The sequence below is a fragment of the Pongo abelii genome, chromosome 4, assembly GCF_028885655.2.
Source record: "Pongo abelii isolate AG06213 chromosome 4, NHGRI_mPonAbe1-v2.0_pri, whole genome shotgun sequence".
Taxonomy (NCBI): Eukaryota; Metazoa; Chordata; class Mammalia; order Primates; family Hominidae; genus Pongo; species Pongo abelii.
In genome coordinates this window covers 104,422,008-104,441,174 of record NC_071989.2, presented here as the reverse complement: position 1 = coordinate 104,441,174, position 19,167 = coordinate 104,422,008, and the positions used below count along the sequence as shown (strand labels likewise).

The 19,167-nt window shown below is 41.0% G+C and overlaps 1 protein-coding gene across 43 annotated transcripts in view; it reads right to left on the bottom strand.

The window, feature by feature from the left end:
• Window positions 1–19,167, bottom strand: part of CAST (calpastatin) — a 799,019-nt gene that overhangs the window by 108,542 nt on the left and 671,310 nt on the right. For 6 of the 43 annotated variants that reach the window (XM_054555231.2, XM_063723987.1, XM_063723992.1 and 3 more), the window contains exon 1: window positions 1,475–1,747. The exons of 3 other annotated variants lie outside the window; for them this stretch is intronic. In XM_054555231.2, coding sequence (XP_054411206.2) covers window positions 1,475–1,549 — 75 coding nt within the window. In that variant the 5' untranslated portion in view covers window positions 1,550–1,747. Of the gene's footprint in view, window positions 1–815; window positions 1,989–19,167 lie in introns of those variants that run through there. 34 more of the 43 variants (XM_024246825.3, XM_063723989.1, XM_063723994.1 and 31 more) reach the window with 24 other exon arrangements.

Genomic DNA, 19,167 nt, shown 5'->3' with positions numbered 1-19,167 from the left:
ACTGTCAACAAAACTCCTGTGTGTGATTTTTTTTTTTTTTCTGGAAAGCAATCTAATGTTAAATCATGCTTCCTGGTTCCAAAACACTAGAAGTGCCAGCTTGACTGGATATGACACCTAATTGGTAGGACAAACATTCAATGCACCAAACAAATGGAACGTTCTTGTCCCTCATCCAAAGTAATAAAGTGCAGAGAAGCTCGCTTTTGTGCGCGCTGTCTCTCTCTCCCTCCCTCCCTCACTTCCTCGCTTTCTTTCCTCCACCCCTCCACCGCTCTCTCCAAGGGTCTTGGTCTCGGATCTCAGTTGCTTCTGCCCCTTGGTGTTTGGGATTTTCTCCTTGCCTCACATTGCAGCTGCCTCTCCTTTGCGTTGGCGAATGTACGTCCAACAATCGCCCTCTAAAAATTTTGAACTTTACTTAGGGGTTAAAAAAGAACTCTAGATCAAAGCTCTTGCGAGCTGCGTCCGAGTTCATTCAGGAATCCACCTCCTAGACAGAATTCTTCCAGCAACAATTCCAGTTCCATCCCACTTGTGAGCGCCAGCAGAGAATAGTGCTTGACACCAGGGCGAGAGAGGTGCATGCGCCGCGCACGCTCAGGCGCGCTCATACATACCACAAGAGGGTGAGTCCTCTGCCTCTCCCCGAGCCTAACCTGAAGGTCTGCGAGGAGGTCGCACCCGGTCCGCACCCCTTCCCCGCCAAACCCCGGACAACGCTTCATCCGCACGCCCAGAAGGGCAAAGCAAACACACTCCCTTCCAACACACTCCCTTCCCGGTCTTGCCCAGGCACAACCGCTCCTATTTACCGTCTTGTACCACCAGCTGGCGAATGCCATGGCAACAACCGGCTGGCTTCGATCCGCACGGTGGGGAAGCTGGCGAGGGCGCGGGGTGCTGCGTTGGGGGCGCTAGGCTCACACTCCGCTTGGCCGGGACCGGGCTGGCACTGAGCTCCGCACATCCCAAGGCGGCTGCCAGGTGGGCAGAACCCTGGGGGTGGGGCCCGGCGCAGGCCCCGCCCCTCCTCGCCCGCCCAATTTGGCTCGAGGCTGGTTAGGGAAGAGGCTCTGCGTCTCCAGGCAGCCACGCCCTGCGGCCCGGCCTTAGCGCGGAAGACTAGATCCCGCTGTCCAGTGAAACCACCCCACTCACTCGGGGGTCCTGAGTGAACCTCATTCCCCGTTCGTCATCATCCTCATTCACCCACGTCTTACCAGCCAACTTTTCTCGACGCGTCCCCCACTCCACTCTACCCGGCCAACGCCACGCCCAGCGCACTGGACCCGGCCGGGAAACCGAAGCCACCTGCCTGGCAGCGGCCAAGCCCCTAGCCCTCTCCCTGCCCCGCGGGGGCGCCGGGGACTGCAGACCCGCCAGCCTGGCAACGCCAAGGGAGAGCGGCCACAGCTCCGGGACCCGGTCCCCCATCGCCCAGCCCCGCGGCGCCGACAGGAGCGCCACTCACCTCCTGGGTGCGGCGGGCGGCGGCTGCGCGCCGGGGCCGCGGGGAGGCAGCGGGCTTCTGGCCGGGCTGGGACATGGCGAGGCCGCTGCGGGCGCTGCCTCCGGGAATGCGCCGCGGAGAGTGGCGGGGAGGCCGGGCGGGGAGTCCTGCCAGGGAGGGAGTGAGCGGAGGGCCCGGGAGCGCGCGGTGAGGCAGCTTTTCCGACCCCACCCCAGGTCTGCGCCGGGGTTCCCCTGGCCCCGATGGGCCCTCCCCTTCCTGCCCGCGGATGGACCCGTGCTCCTGCCCTGTAACTTAACACCCTCCGCCCCGGTCCTCACCCGGTGACCCGCCCCGGCCCCAGCACTTCTCGGGTCCCGGTTGGTCAGAAAGAAGGGGTTGGAGGTTGCAGCGTTCCTCCTTCGATGCCCAGATCTAGCTTGCAGTTGTGCAACGAGAGAGCGGGACCCGGGCGTGGCCCGTCTACGCTTCGACCCTCCTGCCAAGAATCCAGAGAAGTAGATACTCTTTCTACATTCTGCTCTGCTTTAGCTGTGAGAGTTTACCAACTCAAATCTGGCCCAAGCCTGGACAGTCTAGATAAGGAAGCGGATCATAAAAACAAATTGGTCTGTGTGTGTGTGCGTGCACGCGCCTGTGTATGTTTTATATGATTTTACTTTGTTTTTTGGCAGTTTCGAATTTTAATAAACTTTTATGGGGAGGAGAACATAAGTTCCAATGCAAACCGGAGAACAGTCCCAAATTTAAACCCTTTATAGCCTTTCTAGAGTCTGGCGAGTTTTGTTTCTGAAGCTAGATTGCTTTTGTCTTGGGCTCATCTTAAACAGCGCTTCCTGGTTTGGGGCTGGAAGTAAAATTTAACAAGCCCTACATGCTCATGTGAGAGACTGTCAGCCTGAAGTTGCTGATGGTTCACCATCAGGCCTGACAGAAAACCTGTTTGTTACCCTGCAATAGCATCGTCATTTTGGGACTTGGGGTCACCGCTTTCTGCAGTGTTGGGGTTTAGGACAGTTGAAGAGAGAGAAGGCAGAGCCTTTCTTTTTTTTTTCCTTCCTGGAGAGGCAGTCTCGCTCTGTCTGGAGTGCGGTGGCGCGATATCTGCTCACTGCAATCTCCGCCTCCCGGGTTCAAGCGATTCTCCTGCCTCAGTCTCCTAAGTACTTGGGACTACAGGCGCGTTGCCACACCCGGCTATTTTTTTTTTTATTTTTTTTTTTAATGGTAGAGACGGGGTTTCACCATGTTGGTCAGACTGGTCTCGAACAACACCTGACCTCAAGTGATCTGCCGAGTGCGGCCTCCCAAAGTGCTAGGATTACAGGCATGAGCCACTACCCCCGGCCAGAAGGCAGATTTTAAGGAGAGATTTGTCATGCTATATGGAGACTGGCAGAACAGAATTCTGGTTTCCTCTGTACCTCCTCATTTTAGGAATTCTGACTTCTTCCTCAAAGGATAGGCTAGCAGCATTCTTAATTTTGAGGAAGGGGATGGGGCGAGAAGAGGATTTAAAGGCATTTCCTCTTAAAGTGTTCTGCTTACTCTCTGTGTATCTAGTATTTCGACAAACAGGTAGCACTGCAGGAATTTATACATAAAAATGGAACAACTTACAGATTGGGACTATGTCCACTCAGGAAAAACAAATGATTGTTGGCATCGGTTACATTCAGAAAGGAGGGAAACTATGCCATAAGTCTGAAAACAAGATCTTCTTATGATTATGACCACACCACTACAGTAATTTAAACAAACACAAAAGCTGTAGGGGTGAGGTGACAGGCAGCTCCTCCTTCCTGGCCTCCACCCCAGGAACTAGAATGATTTTCTTACTGGACAGCCTACATATCCCAGAATCAAATTTTTAGATCCCTGGAGTACTTTATTCAAACTCTGGAATGGTTTCCAGTGACTTGGTGGCGTTAGAGTTTGAGGTTATTTTCCAACAGAGTATTTAAAAATTGAGTTTAAACCAGTTATATATTTCTTGAGAGTATTCTGTGTAAAGCATTGTGAAAGGACTAGTAGAAGGAGAGATATAGAGATTAAAAAGATACATTGCCTGCCTTCCAGGGACTGACAGTTTAGCTGAAGTCATAGGGCATTTGTAACACATGATGTTGTAGGGATATTGAAAGACATAACAATGTGTGAGTAAGTACAAAGGTGCTTTGGGAGTTTGGGGTTCCACAGGGGTTGTATCAACAGTAGGAGGGAAAGGAGGAAGGAGACATGAGCAGGCTGGCTGGCTGGCTGGCTGGTGAGGTGTGAATGAAGGAGAAGGGGTGGGGGCACCTGACCAGATAAAGAGGAACCTACTCACCTGGCTGGAGTTGAGGGTCTATGTAATGGAGTAAGTAATCAATCTATTCACCAGCTCATTGTTTATGGAGCAGCTACACTGTAATACATGATATATTAGGTATCAAAATCTATAAGAGATAATAACCCTAACCTTCAGGCTTAGCTTAAAAGTCAGAACTCACATAAGCAGAACAATTGCTAAACAATGCATTAATGACTATGAGTACAGAAGAATTTCAAAGAAGTTGAAGACCCTGCTGTTTCACTTTTCCTTGTAGCCAGTGAAGAATTATTGGAACTTTGATATCATGAACCAGCATTTACTAATTTGGGGAAGCTTCTTTTAAATATAGATGGTGTGGTGGCTCATGCCTGTAATCCTAGTACTTTGGGAGGCTGAGGTGGGCAGAGTACCTAAGCTCAGGAGTTCGTGACCAGCCTGGGCAACATGACGAAACCCCGTCTCTACTAAAAATACAAAAAACTAGCTGGGCATGGTGGTGCGCACCTGTAATCCCAGCTACTTAGGAGGCTGAGGCACAAGAATCGCCTGAACAATGGAAGCAGAGGTTGCAGTGAGCCAAGATTGTCCCATTGCACTCCAGCCTGGGTGACAGAGTAAGACTCTGTCTCAAGAAAAAAAAAAAAGTATATATATATATATATATAAAAATAAATAAATGGCTTTTGCCACATTATTGTCTGCACGTAGGTAATCATTTATTCCTTTATTTACTCAGTAACAGATGCCTGCTATGGGGAGGTACTGTAGACCTCTTACACTAAAGGACTTTACAATTAGAAGAGACAGACAAATAAATACAGGCATACCTGATTTTATTGCTCTTTGCTTTATTGCACTTCACAGATACTGTGTTTTTTACAAAATGAAGGCTTGTGGCAACCGTGCCTCGGGCATGTCTGTCAGCACCATTTTTCCAACAGCATGTGTGTTCACCTCATGTCTACCCACATTTTGGTAATTCTTGCAACACCTCAACCTTTTTCATTATATCTGTTATGTGATATGTGATCAGAGATCTTTGATGTTGTTATTGTAATTATTTTGGGGCACCACATACTGTACCCATAGAAGACAGAGAATTTAATCGAAAAATGTTGTGTGTGTTCTGACTGCTCCACCAACTGGCTGTTCTACCTAGGAATCGATTTGCATATAAATATATACTTGAAAGAGTATTCCTATAAAGAAATAAAGAACAGAGCCAAAGAAACATCCAGGTAGATACCACATCGCATTTGCTGGAGATTGCCATATTTTGGCAATACATCATAGTGGGTAAAGCGTAAGAGTTTTAGATCCACACAACTATGTTTAAATCCCAGCTCTGCCACTTATGGACTGCATACCTCAAGCAAATTACTTAATCACGTTGAATATCAGTTCCCTAACCTGTTACCTGTGGATGATAAAGCTGAGTACCTACATCCTAGGGTTATTCTAATGATGGAATAAGGCAGTGTATTAAAGCATTTGGCACAGTGCCTCATGTATGACAATTGTGCAAATAAATGCTGGTTGCAATTATTAAATTGCATTTATTATTAATAGTTAAAAATTTCAAAACCCCTGAATGTTCTTTGGACAGGGGCAAAGCAGTTTTGGTTGGATCCCCAGTAAGAAGCAACCTCCTGTCCAATCAATGAATGTTATAGATCTGTTTCCATTCAACCAGCATTCCAGACATTCTGTAGACCATAAAATGAGCCATAGCTGAGCAGTACCCTAGGAAAGCTCTAAGCCAGACCCACATACCTGAGCTGGCAGCCAGAATTCACGCTGATGTGCTCATTCCCAATAATGGGTGCTTTTTCCATTTTTCCATTTCCTTTTTTTTTTCTTTTTGGTTTGCTTCTTTTGTGTATGTGCTGATAGAGTGGCTGGTTATTTGAAATAACTTTAACATTTGTTAGGCAACAAGAAACCAAATTTGGGATGATGTGTGCATGGTAATGAACTTATTAAACCCAAAGTGCTCCCGTGTTCCTGTCCTGGGAGTTCATCATGGCCCCTCAGATCTGGAGGCAACACAGAAAACTGAGTCACAAAATTACGTTTTTTTTTTTGAGATGGACTCTCGCTCTGTTATCCAGGCTGGAGTGCAGTGGCACGATCTCGGCTCACCACAACCTCCACCTCCCGGGTTCAAGTGATTCTCCTGCCTCAACCTGAGTAGCTGGGATTACAGATGCCCACCACCACACCCAGCTAATTTTTGTATTTTTAGTAGAGATAAGGTTTTGCCATGTTGGCCAGGCTGGTCTCGAACTCCTGACCTCATGTGATCCACCCGCCTCGGCCTCCCAAAGTGCTAGGATTACAGGTGCGAGCCACCGTGCCTGGCCTACAAAATTACATTTTCAGACTAGCAAGTGTATCTCTGGAAATCAAGTTATATTTTTGAAATCTTTCCACTAACTTTCATTTCTCTCCCACTCACAAACACCATCTTATGAAATTAATTTTCTGTATAGAAATTTTAGCAGCCCAAATGTCTGTACAGCCAACTGCTTGCTTCAAGTATTTACCAAAGCTAGATTAATTTTTTAATGTGCTATTTCTGTCTGGAATGTATCTAGACAAAGTCATTCATAGGAATCAATTTTTATTATAAGAATTATCATATTCTTGTCATATTGAAGATTTTGAATCAATTATCTTTTCCTTTCTATATATCTTAACCTACTCCCTCCCACTCAAAAAATTGTCATCTAAATTTTCCCAGGCCTAGTCTTCATTTCCTCCCTCAGCCTGTCTTTTGTCCATTAATAGGTATTTCTTGTAGCCTATCCAGAAGGCATGTAGATTGGGACGATAAGCTGAGCAAATCACATTTCTTCCCTATAGCAAAAATGAAACCACAATTGGTCATCATGGTGACTCACCCCAGGCTTCTACCGCCACACCCAAACCACACAATACTGCAAACTCTTTGGTTAGATTTAACGCAGAAAATAAAGCCATCCTGCAAAGCAAGATTTTTATGTTCCAAGGTATGCCTAAGGTCACCTCTCTTTGGTGTTTGATTATAAAATAGTCTTGATCCTTCTTGTTGCAGATCACTTCACATTACATATTTACTGGTGTCAGGTTTGTTTTCACTTTTGTTTCTTTCCCTGCATTTCTGTTTCCAGCTCAGATTATTGTATAAAGAAATGTGCCATTTCTAAGAGGTTCTTCAATTGCCTGCAAGCCACAGTGTTTTTTTTAATTGAGGAAAAGTGTCTATTTGGATTTAATACTCAAAGTCATTTGGGGCACATGCAGAATCTTGATTTCTTTGAATGAATATATAAGAATTCACTAGTTTCTAGAAAAAAGAGTTAAGAGCATGCACCAGGGGCCATTTGGAATATCTGCCCAGCTCACCCCCGTTCCTCCTTCTTTGGAGTAGAATTCCAGATCCCATCAGGGCTCCCCATTGCTCTATCCCTCTTCTCCACAGCCCACAGTTGGCTGGACCAATGGTAGACCTGACTTGAACTGACCCAAACGGGCAGGTTTTCTTTCCTCATTGGGAGGTAGGGACTGAGTAATGAAATTAAGATGAAGATAGAGGAAAAAGCTTTCTGGGTGCTAAAAACCGTAACGTGAAGCATGTAGACCTGGGCTTCACTGTGGAAACTGAGGACCCAGAAAGCCAGCCTGCACAGGAAGAAAGAACAGGCCTGCCAGGGAAGCAGAGATGGGAGGAGACAGAAGAGGGCTGAGCTTCCTTATGACCTTCCACTTAATGAGCTGCACTCTCTAGTGAGGCCCAGTTGCATTCAAAAGGCTTTGGTTCTGGGACGTACACTATAGCCTTCAAAGTAATCTCCCCTCATTTTTGTTTTAACAGTACAAGTTGCTTTTTCTGTTATTTATGAACCAAAAGAGCCTCAACGAATTCAGAAACTAAGCAGAATATGCATAGCGTATACAAATTGTTTTTAAGTAAAGTTCTCAGTAATTTTTCCAAACTTTTTTTCCCCGTGGTCCTCAGTAAGAAATATGTTTTACATTGCAACTAGTACATATAAATGCACATAATTTGAACATGAAGTTTCATGGAACAATTCTTATCTTTATTATCTATGATCAGGTAAAAGCAATGAATAATGTGAACTATGTTTTATTAATCTGTAAACACAAAGTGGAAACAAATCCAAAACAAACAATAAAAACTAAAAATTAGGAAATATTTTATTTAATGCTGCAGCTATGTTTGCCTGTTCACGTTTATTACAGTCTGGGACACATGAAGATAATGCTACCTGCATTTCTGGTGCACTGTTGAGGCAGATTTTTTTTGTTGTTTTAATTGGCTCAAGATTGAAAATCCCGATTTACACAAATAGGCCCTTGAGAATGTTAACAGTGGCAGCATATTCTGATATTTAACTTCTGTTCTACTTTATTCAAATTTCTTTTTTAAACTGTTGATGATGACTCACTAACTGTCATAACCGACTATTGTGCACACAGTTTGAAAAACAGTAAGCCAGAATATATTGTTAAATTGCCTACTACTAAGATGAGCTAAGATAAGGCAAATGCATTGCAAGTATCTACAGGAGATCCTTATTTGAGCTCAGACATCTGTCTTTTTTAAACCTCTCTAGAGGGGAATCCCAGTTTTTCATTCACTACTGCAGATCATTTGTAACAATTCTCTTTATGTGGAGAGCCATCTGCATTTGACTGCGGACTGCCATTCAAATCCATTTCTTCTTATCCAGTTTTCAGAGAAGATAAACAATAGGTACTCTAAAGCTTCTGCCTAGGTCTATCCTTCTCCCTGCCTTTCCCCCCTTATCCACAGGAAGCCAGCTTCCCAGCCACACTGGTCTCCCTACTGGACCATGCATGACCCGTGCATGCACTTTCCCTTTCCTGCAGTTTTCCATGTTGCTGTTCTTCCGAGAGACATCTCCCATCTGGTTATCTAAATCCTGCACATTCTTCAAGTAGCAGGACGTGTTCACCCACCATCAGGTCTTGCTCATCACTCTGCCCCACATCTTTTTTGTCCTTTTCTGATCACCTATAGGTCTTGAAAGGTTTCTATTCCATATTTATTGACACAGAAAAATATTCATTATCCTGTTAGAGGAACAATGTATTTATAAAATAGCATGTACATTGTAGAGCTAAAGATAAAGATAGAGCTATACATCAAGAAATTAACTAGATGTGAGCATTTGGGTAATTCTATTTTGGTTTTATTTTCCCAGTTTATGTTTTCTTAATGTTTCTTATATTTCTTAATGGCTCTTGCAATAAACACATAGTATACAATAAAAATAATAAAAGGAAAGTCTTAACTTTTGAGCTAGCTGTGAAGGTCTTTTATCATGTGAGCCCTTCCCAAATTTAACACAAATATACACGGTCTTTATTTGTTCTCTTCTTGTGTGCTCAGCTTGCACTTCCAAATGTATTGCAATATTCTTGAAAATCCAGATGCCCCTATTTTGTTTTTTCTTACTTTTCATTTTCCAATTTTGATATAACAGCATGTTATTAATGAACTTACTCTTGATAACATCTGAGTGTAGTCAAGTAAAAGCTTATATTGTGTATGTCTAGAAGATATTTGTGTTATATTTTACTTCCTTCAAACCGCTGAAAACTCTGCAAATATTACTTCTCAAATTAAAATATAACATCAGAGAAAAAGAGAGTGCTTTGTTTTTGAAACTGGTAATATACAGTAGCTATGCACACTACACATGTGAGGTTTTTTTGCTTACATTATGTACTCCACAGTTTGATTTTCTTAAGAAAAAGATATAGGAAGCATAAATGAGGAAAGTAGTGAAAGTGAAAGAAAGGTAAGAAAGAGAATTGAAAAAAGAAAATGGGCCAGGTGCGGTGGCTAACGTCTGTAATCCCAGCACTTTGGGAGGCCAAGGCGGACAGATCAAAAGATCAGGAGTTTGAGACCAGCTTGGCCAAGATGGTGAAATCCTGTCTCTACTAAAAATACAAAAAAAATTAGCCAGGCGTGGTGGCGCACACCTGTAATCCTAGCTACTTGGGAGGCTGAGGCAGGATAATTCCTTGAACCAGGGAGGCGCAGGTTGCAGTGAGCTGAGATCGCACCACTGCACTCCAGCTGGGCAACACAGTGAGACTCCGTCTGAAAAAAAAAAAAAAAAGAAAAGAAAAGAAAACGATAAGGAGAAAGGAGAGATACAAGGGAAGAGAAAAGGGAGAGAGGAAGAAGAAGAAAAAGGAAAAAAGGATAGTTAAGCAACAGGAATGAAAAAGGGGAAATGAAGTAGTATTTTTAAGGGGAAACAACAAATATTAGACTAAAACTACCACTAGAAAAATACAGAATAAGACTCATAGTTATTTATTTATTTATTTTGCTTTTCAGTCTTTCAGATACTTAAAGATAATTGTTTTGGCCCCCAAATTCTTTTTTCTTTTCTTTCTAAAGAAGCCAAAATGAAATATTTCTTCATTTTCTAAATATTGGGTTAAGATACAAGATAAAGATCTGAGAGAAAAGAAGAAAAAGAAAAGAGCTTTTAAATAATTTTTATTTCATCTATGATTTACCTTTTGCTTACTCTAATCTAGGACTTTATATGCATTTTATAAACTCTCACAGCAATGTTATGAGGTTTTATTTGTACACTTATTTTACAGAGAAGGAGATGGATGTTTTAAGAAGGTAAGACTTCATCCACAGCTGGGAGGTGGCAGAGCCAGATTCCAAAGCCAGGTCTACTAACTACACTTCTTCTCCAAATTGTTGCCCTTTCTGGAGAAACAACTCAATTGTTCTCTTTTAATCATCTGTTTTTCTAGGTCTCCCAGAACTCTCTAGATGAGACAACATTTATTTATTATGAATTTATTATGCAGTTGACTTTGAGAAAAAAAATGTGATTAAAAACACATGTCTGGCATAACTTCAATACCAGGTTGGGCCTAGCCCTACCCCAAGGCAATGAATCTGGACTGGTTTGCCTACTCAGACACAGAGACTCCCTGTGAGGTCTAATCCCACCCTGGGGATATAGGATAACTGTGGCACAGAGTAGATATGTACCTGGAGCCTGTGAGAATATATCAAGGCAATCACTAAACTGTGGAATAACTGCCATTAATTTGGGAGATAATGGCTGTGGGAAACTCAGGCTCAACAGGGACCCTGATAGGTCTCAAGGATTAGGAGACATCCTTCAAGCACTGCGCTCAAGCCAAACCAGCTCCTCACAGCAGGTGGGTAAAAGAGTGTGGTCTCAGCTGGTGCCTAGCTACCTCTCCCAAACCTGTTGTCCTGCAGAAAGGGATTATGGTTCCCATGCAGTCTGTGCCCCTTCTGAAGTATGCAGTAGTCAGCCTCTGACTGTTGGAGTCCCTGTGACCACCAATTTCTGTCACGAGCTCTGTTTTTCCTGGGATACATGAGATATTACATCTTATATTTTGCATTGTGTCATTTTAATATAGGCAAGATGATCCCATGTGCAAATAACACATCCAAGGGAAATCTTAAAATGAACATATGGCACATACCTCACTCCCTGAGTGGGTTAGGCCAAATGCTGTGTGTCAGGAGGCTCTGTGACACAAAGCATTTAAGTGGAGGCTTCACAGAGGAGTCACCTAAACATAGGGTTTCCTCTTTGTGGGTGTGCCGTGAGCTGATTGGATGAGTGGCTAAATGTATAATTAGGTGCTGTGGGTTACTCAGCTAGTTTTTCTGTTTATGTTCCTCCTCCAGAGTTTTAATTGAGCACTATTTAGTACTTAGGCTAAAATGGTATTACACCAATTATCTTTGTTTAAAAAAATCCCTGTGACCCGTCAATTCTACATTTTTCCCTAACATGTGTTATTTTTATACCATGAGTATTCTAATTATAGACTCCATGTAGGAAATCATTTGTAATTATCAAACAAAGCAAAGCCAATTATTACAACCTAGGTTGGAAGATACCTAAGGGTTGGTCTGGACCTCGTTTGCCATGAACCATCTCCTTAGAACAATCCCTGGAGGTCCTCTGACGCTGCCCTAGTGGCCACTGCAGGAAGATCTGCTCTGGTGAAGAGCAGGGGTTTTGGATTCAATTGCATATGGATTTGAATCCCAGTTCTGGTCCTTAGCAGTAAGCTCTTAGGAAGTTTACGGAAGCTCTCTGAGACTCAGTGTCTTTGTAAGATGAGCCTACTAATATATACCTTGCAGGGCTGTTACTTTTAAAAATATGTCACAGGGAGATTCTGATTTAACACACAGATTAAATATGTGTGTTATTCCTTCTATCCCCTGAAACTTCACTGAGAATAAATGAAATTAAACCAAATAGGAAAGCTCTAAACCCACAGGATAAACGGCATAGAAGAAGAGACAATTACAAACATGATATATCAACACATTTTTGTAAAAGGTGTAGTAGAAACCAAATTTTACAGAATGGAGAAAGCTACAGCCTGCGAGTCTGCTGGGGAGATACAGACAGAAGTGAGCAAGGTCTAATGCCAGTTTGAAAGCTCAGAGTTTGGAGGTGGGGCATGGGCTGAAAAGAGAGAGATGGGTGAAAATCTTTACAGATTGCAGTTAGAACCTCAGTCTCTTTCTTCCATTTCACACATCAAGGCAACTCTCCCTTCCCAACCTCAGGTGAGATGGGAAGCTTACAAAGAAAAGGACAGTAGAGACAGGATAAGAAAATTAGATATCAACTCAAGACATAAAACATCTATCCAGTAGGATTTCTGAAAAGACAGCAGAGAAAGCAGAGAAGATACAACCAAGTAATGATGTCTTAAAAAACCAGCATTGACTGATATTAGTAGATACACACACACACACACACACACACACACACACACACACACACACTTCCCTAGGCACATCACTGGTGCTCTGTCCCACATTAGAATGTCTCCGAGGCTGAAGGGACATCCTCTGCAGTGTTGTGGAGAAACCGAAGTTCTTGTCCCACTACAAGTTGCTGTTCTGCTTTCTAACCAGACAGTGCTTTGTTGCTGAGGAGCCCAGGGCACAGTAGATTTTTGTCTGATTTAGATAATTGAGATGGGGAGGCTGGCATCGGCAGCATCATTTCCCTAAAACTGCATTTATTTCTAGTACTGCTTGGATCTATTGTTTTATTAGTTCAATTTTTTCTCCAGAATGTTCTTGGAAAGAAAATATCTACCCACACTATTATCCAAGTTCAATTCTGAGAGAGCACAGCAGAAAGAATCACAATACATCAGCAAATGAATGCTTCAGTGTCAAGATTGGAAAACAAATTTCCAAACACAATTCTAAATATCTATTTTGCGCTAGTCTGTTGACAAAATTCTTTCCTAAACCTTCTCTATCTCCATCTTTAAAAGGATGGTATACATCTGGAAAGCAGTGAAGACTGTTTTGAGTAATCTTTTCTTCCTTTCTCCCACCTATCCTCCCACAAATACACACACGCTACACACACACACACACACACACACACAATTAAGTGGGTAAGAGGTAGGGAGACAAATTACATATATGGAAAGTACATCTTAGGCTGATGGGTAGAGAAAGTGAAGGGGAGAGCTGCAAATTACATAAAATAATTCTGAAAGGAAGATTTTTAGGAGGAAGCACGTTAGAGGACAATTGTCTGATTGTTAATATTGGATTTCAGATTCCAAGTTACAATGTATAATTTCTAGATTCAGAAATGAATATATTTACTTCAACAAGTAGAATAGTCATCAGGATAAGATAGGCTATATTTCAACAACGAACAAACCTGAAACCTAAGTGGTTGGTCACATGAAAAGACATTCCTTTTCCATGCAAGTTCCGCTGCAGGCCCAGCAGCTCCCCAAAGCAGCTTGCTTCCAAGTGACCCACGCTTTCATCGTTAACATCATCATTTCAACCTGAGGCCTCTAACAGGGAAAAGGAAAATGTGTGAAGAATCCTAATTATTCTTCTATTCTTCAAACTGGAAGTGACCCTCATCCCTTGTACTTCCAGTCCATTGGCTAGAACTAGTTCCAAGGCCCCAGTTTAATTACAAGGGAGTCCGGGAAATTAAAGGGAACACGTGGGTATTTGGTGAGCATTGAATGTCTCTACCACAGGCTGAAAGCTTGGTTGCAAAGGGCTGGTTCTGCCACTTCCTCACTGAGCAATGTATTCAATCTCTCTGACTCAGATTCTTCAACTGTAAAATAGAGATAGAATAATATCTAACTTCTGAGGTTGCTATAAGGATTATATGAGAACATCCAAGTAAAACTTTTAGAATAGTGTCTGTCAGAGAGAAAATTTTATGACTGTTAGCTATTGTGTTACGATCATTACAGTATTACCTAACTCACTATATACACCAAGGATTGACTAATCTTTACTGCCCCTGTGACTTGAAGTTTAAATGCAACTCTAACAGGAACATGTTACATTTGAATGGTATTTTACAGTTTGAATGCCGACAATAAACCTGTGATGATGCAGGATGAACATAATTTTCATTTTATTATTTAGGAAACAGTTCAGAGACTGCTCAATTGGGTCAAAGTTACATCACTAGTTCTGCTGGAAAACTAGAATCCAGTTCTATGACTCTTTCGACAGATTTATCCACTAGCCCCAGAATGACTGATCAATGGGGAAACCAAGGTGGCAAAGGTGGCTTGATCCAAGGTGGCAGAGGGCCAGAGAGCAGATCAATGAAAGAGAGTTAGAAATCAGGCCCGTTGACTTCAAATATTTATGAGAAGATGACAAACAATGGATCCTGGGAGAGGTTACATTCCCAGGGCTTTCTCATTATTCGACTTATGTGAATAGCAAAATTCTTTCATGAGAGAAGAACTTTAACCCTGCTTATTAAAAGAAAACATCTGCAATGTTAGATGCCAGGAACACATGTTTGTGTTGAGACTGTATAATGACAGAAACACAGTAATTTATTGTCCTTGTCAGAAACCAAGGGCTGCAATGGGAGTCTGAGGCTCACTGACATGAAAAAACTTTTTTAAAACAAATCTAACAGCAAAAGACTGAACCTTTTATTAATTTTAAATTCTTTTGGCAATTGTATAAGATTGAACAGCATGAAACTGCCATCTCTGTAGGTTAAAAACTTTGAATATAGGCAATTTTATATGGTTTGAGCTAACATTTTTAAAAAGACATGTCTTGCCCTATGAGTACCTCTATTCCTATTAATATAGCCATACATCTACAGAGCTACAGACTGTTTATGCAACAAAAACATGAATCCTGTATCCACCATGTGCCAGGCAGTATTCCAGGCCCTGGGGGTAGATCTGTGAGCAAGATGAAGTCCTTGACCTATTAGCTGGAGTCAGGTGAATGGACCATCTTTACTGAGTAGGCGTCTCAGAGCTAGGGCTTCAGAATCAATCCAGCCTGGAATGAATTCCTGGCTCTGCCACTACCTAGCTGTGTGACTATGAACGAGTGTCTTATTATACCACACATACACACACACACACACACACACACACACGCATATATACATAAAACTTCTCCCAGTTTCACAATGCAGAGGTACTAAGTACTCATAAATGTAGCGATTGTAACTATTAATTTGTTATTACTTGCTGACTGAAAAATCTTTTCCTTCAAAGATGTTGCCACTTAAAGAAAAATAATACAAGATATATTAATTCAAGTGCTGAAACTTAAATATACAGATATGTTAATTCAAGTGCTGAAACTTAAATATATAAACTTAAATATACCTAAATATTAAATATACAGAGAGAAATAAATAGTTTATGAGGAGAGGTGTGTAAACTTGGCAATATAAAGCATTCACAGTCTTGCTGAGTGACTCTATACTGAAAGACTTAATCTAGAAAGACCAATAAGGAAGTGAATCTGCAGACAAGTTCTGAAAGTGGGTTTTGAAAGAGGGGAAGGCACACAGTTTAGCAAAAAGAGGGTGGTAAGTCATTCTAGGCAGAAGAAACAACTTGAGTAAAAACATCCAAAGCCTAGTGGAAAATATAACCTAAAGGACAGATGAGTTCACACAGAGAGAAGTGATATTGTAGTGTTTCTTCCTAGAAATACTGGGGAAACACAGCCTAAGTTGAAAAAGCAGTTACTCTTTCCAGACTAAATTACCAAAGCAGAATTCAAATTCATGAGGGGTATTTCCTAGTATAGGAAAGAATTGGAGAAAGTCACAGCTCATTTTGAACTGGGGTCTTTTTTACTTTTGTCCAATTATTTCCCATCCTGAGTCCTTAGGCTGATATAACAAAGCGCTTCAAACTAGGTGGCTTAGAACAACAGAAATTTATTATCTCACAGCTCTGGAGGTTACGAGTCCAAAATCAAGGTGCACGCAGGGCCATGCTCTTTCTGAAGGGGCTTGGGAAGGATCTGTCCTGGCTCCCTGCAGGCTTGTAGCAGTGTAATTCCACTCTCACACGGTGTTCTCCCGGTGTGTGCCCCAGTTTATTTTATTTATTTATTTATTATTTATTTTTAACAAGGAAATCTGTCATATTGGATTACATCCCACCTTGATGACCTCGTTTTAACTTGATTACCTCTATAAAAATCCCATCTCCAAATAAGGTCGTATGGGGTTAGGACTTCTACATATTCATTTTGGGGGGACACATTTCAACTCATAACACTTAGAGAAAGGAAACTGATCTAATCATAAAAAGTAATACTGGCTAGAACAGCACAAGGTGGTATAATCGAAGGTTCATGTAAGTAAAAATCCTATTAAATCTAAAACAGTTTTACAAAGCAAAGAAACTTCTTTGCAACAAGGCTATTTTTACCACAGAACTGTACTATGTGTTAATTTGAATAACAAGTCATCCTCAGTGTATGATCTTGTACAACCAATGCCTTTGGAGTCTGGATTGGATGTCCTTAATAAAAACGATATACTGAAACCTAAGGACTCCGGTTGAGACTGCAGGTGTGGAAAATGGAGCTGTGGGAGAGTTGGGGTTTTTGTTTCCTCCGATCTGTGTATGTCACTAAGGAGCAACAAACCACCCAACAAGCCAGTGCCTCTAACTTCATCACAAACATGCCAGCCGTTCCCAGCAGAAAAGTCAAGCCACTTACAGAAACAAAAATAATCCAAGTCTCAAAATGATTCAAGAAGATGGTGAAATGGGAGATGGTATATTCATTACAACTTTTCATTTGGTAGTCTGCAACAGAGAGGTTGGGCATCAGTAACAGTTTCACCTTCACCTCCTATCGTTTGGCTAAGTGATTTCTAGAAGTACAAGTTACTTCAGCAAAACAGAGTTGGAAATTCTGGAGATTCTAAGTGATAAGCTTTAACCTACACATTATACATGCACTTGATTTATAATATTTATTTTTTATTGGATATCTAAAATTATAATAGACAAAGAAATGCTATGTGTGGTTTAAAACAAATAAGTTGAATAATAAAAACCAATCGATGATGAAAGGCAAATATTCCCTGTTTACATGCGCAGCCCCACAACACCTCCCCAGAGGCAACCACTATTTATAATTTTTTAATATTTTAATCCCAGAAACAGCCAATAGAGCAATTTATAAGTGGTTATGAAGAAAATTTATATAAAGTATATTTCTGTTTTTACAGACATACTAGAATACTATCTACACCATGTTTCACACTGCCTTTTTCATTTAACAATACATCTTGCAAGACAGTCCACATCCCCTTACAGAAATCTACCTTTTAAATGACTGCATAACATCTTATGTAATTGCTTCATACTACATTTAACTGTTGCCTAGTGGTAGCCACTTAGCTGGTTTCAGTTTTTCCCTATTATACATGATGCTGTAATGAACAGTTTTGCAGGTATCTTTGTGCCTGTGCATATGGAAGTATATTTGTTACAGAAATTTCTAAAAGTGGAATATCTAGTCAAAAGATGCATAATTACAACACTTTGGACAGATATTTGCCAAATTGCCAACCAAAATTTTTGCACCAGTTCAATGATGTGTGATAGTACCCCCTTCTCTGCAATATTGACTGTGGTGTGTTTTATCAATCTTTTTTTTATCTTTGTAATGTAACAGGACAGAAACATTACTTCCTTGTGGTTTTAATATGTATTTGTCTTATTTTGAATCAGGTTAGAGCATCTTTTCACATGTTTATAAAGTATATTTCTTTTTCTGTGAATTCTATATTTGTGACCTTTGCCATGTTTCTATTGAATTGTTGGTTTTATTATTGGCTTACAGTTATTTTTGTCTTTATAGATTTTTAAATTATTATTTCAAAATATTATGCAGATTTTTAAAATTTTGATTTAGTCAAATTTATTAATCTTTTCCTTTCAAGTTTCTATGTTTTCTGTCTAGACCTTTAGAGAGGTCTTTCCACTCCAAGATTATAAGAAATACTCTCTTTTATTTTCTCTTGGTAGTAGTAAAGTTTGTTATACTTTCACAGCGTTTTCCCACTAATTAATATTTTAAAATAAAAAAGGTAATTGTTTAAATTTACATTTCACCTCTTGGAAAGCAACAGTCACATTATCTTATAATTTAAAATATTTATTTTTCCAAAGCATTAGAATCCAAAAGTTTAAAGTTAAGTATTAAAGACGAAAGGAAAAGAGAATCTCAGTCAATTTTAATAATCTTAGAAAATCTTGCATATGAATATTATGTTTGAAACAAATAAAATAGGAATAATTTTCACATTTAAAAATTATTTGGGCATGGACTGGACTTAGTGACTTGCTTCCAAATAATATAGAAAGGGCGAAATAATAACATTGAAGTGGAGAAACCTGAAAGACACCACCTTAACCGCGTGATGAATGTTGACAGCACCAGTGGTATGTCATGTGGATCTCATGTAGAACGTGACAAGAAGGCCACTTTAGCACTGTGATAATCTTCCCCAAACTCATAACTCCAGCCTACTCATGAGAAAAACATCAGATAAGCTCAAATCAAGAGATATTTTACAAAATACTAGATGTACTCAAACTGTCAAGGGCATGAAAAACAAGGAAAGTCTTAAAAACTGTCACAGGCCCCAGAGGAGTCAAAGGGGACATGATGACTAAATATAGTGAGTATGTAATATTGGATTGGGACCTCCAACAAACAAAGGGAATTATTTTGCTGTGCAGAAGCTCTTTAGTTTAATTAGATCCGATTTGCCAATTTTTGCTTTTGTTGACATTGCTTTTGGTGTCTTATACATGAAGTCCTTGCCCATGCCTATGTCCTGAATGGTAATGCCTAGGTTTTCTTCTAGGGTTTTTATGGTTTTAGGTCTAACGTTTAAGTCTTTAATCCGTCCTGACTTAATTTTTATATAAGGTGTAAGGAAGGGATCCAGTTTCAGCTTTCTACATATGGCTAGCCAGTTTTCCCAGCACC